Source organism: Cibotium barometz, chromosome 65, assembly GCF_041138505.1.
Source record: "Cibotium barometz isolate CiBa-2024 chromosome 65, ASM4113850v1, whole genome shotgun sequence".
Lineage (NCBI taxonomy): Eukaryota > Viridiplantae > Streptophyta > Polypodiopsida > Cyatheales > Cibotiaceae > Cibotium > Cibotium barometz.
Window position 1 is genome coordinate 26,229,933 of NC_141110.1, and position 4,846 is coordinate 26,234,778.

Consider the following 4,846-nt stretch of genomic DNA (forward strand, 5'->3'; position numbering starts at 1 on the left):
TGAAGTCGACCTATTCTACACCACAAAAGTAAACCTAAGATCTAGATACCATGTTAAGAATTTGTGGTGCTCATGCTAGGTGACACAAGTGGAGGAGAGAGAAGACACAAAGTTATACACAAGAAATCTCTTGCTTATTAAATTGCTTACAAATGCAATTGGGCTCTACTCTCACACACATTGTGAAGAGTTCCCATTCTTTAAATAGGAGGAGGCCACTCCTTTGGGGTTCCTTTACACATGACCTTAATTTCAACCATCTAATATTGTGTCCAAGACTAATGGTTACAATGCCTATATTCTAATATGGTGCAGAGCAAAAACCCCCTCTGGTGACATTGCGACCAAAGGGTGCACAGGAGTACCCACAGGCACAACCGCAGTGACAAAAATAGTGCCATCATCCCGTTTAGCATCACTGGCCACTTCTACATGCGAGCGCTTTTGGCCTGTAGAACTATTACTGGTAACCGATACTCCATCAGAAATGATGACTGTTATGGAAGCACTGGTAGAGAATGGAGCCAAAAAATGACAGGTAGGTCGAAGAGAAACCAAAAAATTGGCGGGCAGAGGGAACAGGATCTGCAGTATCTGGCCCATCTTAGAGTGTTCTACCTGCCCTTTCTGCACCTGAGAACATACCCGCTGAGCCTCAAATATAATTCGGTCCTTTAGAATGCGGGCCCAAGAAACAGGGCCGAACTCAGAAGTTTTGATCAGCTGTTACACCCTTTACTGACAGGAGCCAAATGGCTTCTAAAAACCATCTGTAGCATTCCTTTGCTACCAAATCAGTGCATCCAGAAAGTTTATACTCCCCACTGATTTTGGGACCAAACTCTGCCTCCATCTTGGCTGCAAGAACTGCCACCGTTTTGCTAGCAGCAGTAGCTCCGTCTGCAGGCAAGTGCAAATTCTGCTAAATGTATTCCATTGTGAGCTCCACCGTTGCATCTTGTATATCCACCATATCACTAATAGCTAATTGCCGTAGCAAGGGCAATGACTGCGGATGTACCTACACACGCTCCCGATGGAAGTTGGAGTAAACATGGATGCGTTTATCGGTGAGCCATGCATCAATAGCCGGCCGCTCGAGATGAACGATCGGCATGACCGGCAAGAACTGCGTAAGAGAAGCAATCATGGGGCTACTGGCAGAAGAAAAGAGCGCAAGGAAGAAAAACAGAAGGCACGCAAAAAAATAAGAGCAAAAATAGAATGCCTTTTCACAAAAAGGAGGGAGTTGTTGCATGCAAAACAACGACCGCTTTTCGATGCATGACTGTATGACACTTGGAAAAAGCCAAGAAAAATTAATTAACAAAAACTGCCCTTGATGTGGAATGACTGAAACCATCATGAAAGAAAGTGTATTCTTCTCAGAAACTGAAAAAGGGCATTGAAGAGGAACCGCCGAAAAATAATGACGCATCCAAAACCCATTGACCGGAGAAGAAAGAACTTCCCCATGAAGATTTGTGAGGAAATAAGAGGTGGGACCGCAAGAAGCATACACCCAAAACGGCCCAGTCCACCGTACCTTCAGTTTTGCAGGTTTCTTGAGCATGCGCGAAGAAAAAACCAGCACTAATTGCCCTCTTTGGAAAAATTTATTCTTCAAATGCCGATCCACTTGCCACTTTCTGCGACTTTGAATTTCCTGCACCCAATAAAAGCTCAATAAAAGCTTTTCATCCTCTCTTCATCTAATTCCTGGATGACCTCCAGTCTGTATGCCAATGAATCCTCTGGCAGCAATTTGTTTGTAACCACAAGGCGCAAACTGGGAACCACAAATTCGACCGGTGTGATGGCCTCCATGCCAAAAGCAAGTTTGAATGGTGTCAACCCAGGTGCCACTTTAAACGCTGTGCAATAAGCCCAAAGTGCCATTGGAAGCTTCACATCCCAATCTGTCCAATGAAGACTGACCACTTTAGTCAGAATGCGGATTATCTACTTATTGGAAGATTCTGCCTGCCCATTGGCCTAAGGGTAGTACGGGGACGATTTGCGATGCATCACAAAGTAAAACCCCGTCATTCGTTTGATGACTTTATTAAAAAAATGACCGCCTCGATCATTGACTAACTCCACTTTATTAATAAAATGACCGCCTCGATCACTGACCAACTCCACTTTATTAATAAAATGACCGCCTCGATCACTGACCAACTCCACTAGATAGCTAAACCTAGTAAAAACATCCTTAAAGAGACACTTTGCCACAGAGAGAGCTGTATTATCCCGCAAAGCCCATGCTTCTACCCACTTCATATAGTAATCCGTGGTTGGCAGTAAGAATATACATGTTCCTAGTTAGAGCCGTTGCGGGTTTGATTGGGCCTATAAAATCTAGACCCCATTTTTGAAATGGTTTCAAAGGAAGAATTTGATGGAGAGGCATTCGATCCCACTGGGGCGATTGTCCCATCCGGCGCTGACAAACATCGCATTACCTCACAAACTGCTGTGCATCCGCATGAACAGACGACCACATAATCCACTTTGTAAGACCTTCTTCGCGGTGATTGTTCCTAAGAAATGCCCACCCCAGTAATGCCTCAATGGGCTTCCTACAACATTGTCTCCTTCTTATGGGGTGCACTGCATTAGTGTGTCTGCAACATTGCGATAATAAAGTTCCCCCACACAGACTTCAAATGAGCAGCTCCGCAAAAAAGCAAGGCGCCGCCGTTGGTCCCTGGTTAAATGAGTAGGCATCTCACCACTAGAGATAAAAGAAAACATTTCTTCATACTAGGTCCATGGGATGCTCGGGAGAGTTGCTCCTTCCTCTTCAGACTGTACCCCCTCTGCATTTGGCTGAACCGTAAACAATGAAGCATCCAAAAATTTCTTCATACCAGGTCCATGGGATGCTCGGGAGAGTTGCTCCTTCCTCTTCAGACTGTACCCCCTCTGCATTTGGCTGAACCGTAAACAATGAAGCATCCAAAAATTCATCATCTACGCCGACTGATGGCTCCCCCGAATCTAATCGAGAAAGGTAATCTGTCACCACCACATGTTGAGCACCAGGGTGATGGATGACTTCAAAATCAAATTCTTGTAATAATAGAACCCAGCAAGCCAATCTGCTTGTTAAATTTTGTTGCCGCACCAAGTAAAGAAGAGCAGAATGATCCACATGTAAGAAAAATCGTTGGCCCAAAAGATAGTGCCGAAACTTCTGCATAGAGTACACCATTCCAAGGCCTTCTTGCTCTAACGAAATAATTCTTTTCAGCAGAAGTAACCGACGACTGGCATAATAAATTGGGCGAAACCATCCCGCAGTCTGCTCCTGCATCAAAACACTGCCAATTGCCACATTCCACAAAAACATGAAAATCCACCCCCCAATCCGGAGGAATCATCATTGGTGCTTGAGAAAGTTGAATCTTGAGAGCTGATGGTAAGCCAAATCACATTCTTCAGACTATCGAAAATCCTTGCGGTCAGAATGAGCGCGATTGCATTTAAAGGAATTGCCAAGTGCGCCAAAAACCACAAATGGCAACCATGCCACCGAATTTGGCTTAGAAATTGCATAGAGCCTTTAGGATCCACAGGTGTAGGTGCTTGCATAATAGCCGCCACTTTGTCTGGAGGATCAACCGCAATGCCATCCTGGGAAATGATGTGACCCAACAATTTGCCACTTCGCACCGCAAAAACACACTTGAGAGGATTAAGATTGAAGGACACCTCCCAGCAGCGCTGAAAACAAAGCCGCAAGTGCCCCAAATGCAACACCCTAGTGCCAGAGACACTCAGATCATCCAAAAAAACGCGCATGAAATCAATGAGAAAGGGCCCAAAGATTTCATACATGTTGCGTTGGAAGTTGGAAGGTGCATTGCACAATCCGAACCACATGATTGTGCACACAAACGCCCCCCATGTGGTGATGAATGCGGTTTTGGCTTGATCCTCTGGTGCCATCCGGATTTGATTGTAGCCGCTGAATCCATCAAGAAACGAGTACATTTCATGCTCGGCTACATCATCTAGAATGGAATCCATGTAAAGGGAAAAGGGTCCGGGATTGTGGCTGCATTAAGCTTTCTGTAATCCACACAGATGCGTAATTTCTTGTTCTTCTTCGGGACAATGACTATAGGAGAAATCCAGTCCGGGTTTTCAATAGGTGCTATGAATCCCACCCTCAGCAACACAAGCGATCCAGCTCTTCCTTGACCTACTTAGCTACATGTGGGTTTATGCGATAACGCTGCTGCCTGGAGGGTATTGCATCCGGCTTCAAGTAATTGCAATGTTGGTAAAACTTCGGGTCCAGACCTTTCATGTCACCATAATCCCATGCAAACACATCCCAGAATTCTCATAGAAGTTCCACTAGATCAGTTTTGAATGTGGACTCCAGCAAGGTACTAATTTTCACTGGCTTAGTCTCCTTGTCATCTCCTAAGAAAATGGTCTCCAAGACATCTTCTTTGACATGGGTAATGCAGCTCATTTGCGCCTCAAAAGCGCGCTCCTTTTATAGAATGTCTTTTATGTTATCTTCAGGTGCATACTCCTCAGTACTCAGCAATTTCTCCCCAAAGAGGCTCCCTTTGTCCATGGTGACTGAACACACCGCAGGTGCAGAGGCCCGAGGTATTCCGCAGCAATACATGCCACATCCACACTGAGTAGAATGGAATCAAATCCTCATTTTCCCGCAAGAATTTTTCCTCTTCATCTTCATCCAAGCCATCTGCCATATTCACAGTTTTCGCAATGACAGGTCAAACTGAATTGCTCAGTTGTTGACGGCATTCCCGCAGAGCGAATTTAACCTTCCCTATGACCCTTGCACAGCAGATGGTAA

General features: G+C 45.0%; 1 protein-coding gene across 1 annotated transcript; it reads right to left on the minus strand.

Moving 5' to 3' along the window:
- Positions 1–294: 294 nt before the first annotated feature.
- LOC147603110 (uncharacterized) lies at positions 295–4,035 on the minus strand. Its single transcript, XM_086797432.1, has 9 exons — positions 3,439–4,035; positions 2,874–3,313; positions 2,466–2,543; positions 2,121–2,200; positions 1,729–1,919; positions 1,547–1,666; positions 1,030–1,129; positions 740–900; positions 295–633 (listed from the first exon to the last, which is right to left on the minus strand). Exons 1-9 carry the CDS (start codon positions 4,033–4,035, stop codon positions 295–297), a joined length of 2,106 nt encoding a protein of 701 aa, XP_086653558.1.
- Between the last annotated feature and the right edge of the window lie 811 nt (positions 4,036–4,846).

Bases quoted from the DNA above. Each gene is read 5' to 3' on its own strand.
- LOC147603110 (XM_086797432.1), bottom strand. From the start codon at position 4,035: ATGGATTCCATTCTAGATGATGTAGCCGAGCATGAAATGTACTCGTTT. The intron at 1,920-2,120 runs GTCATTTTATTA...TTCATTGGACAG, and splicing joins GTTGGTCAGTGATCGAGGCG to ATTGGGATGTGAAGCTTCCA. The intron at 634-739 runs GTAAAGGGTGTA...GTATGTTCTCAG, and splicing joins AAGCCATTTGGCTCCTGTCA to GTGCAGAAAGGGCAGGTAGA.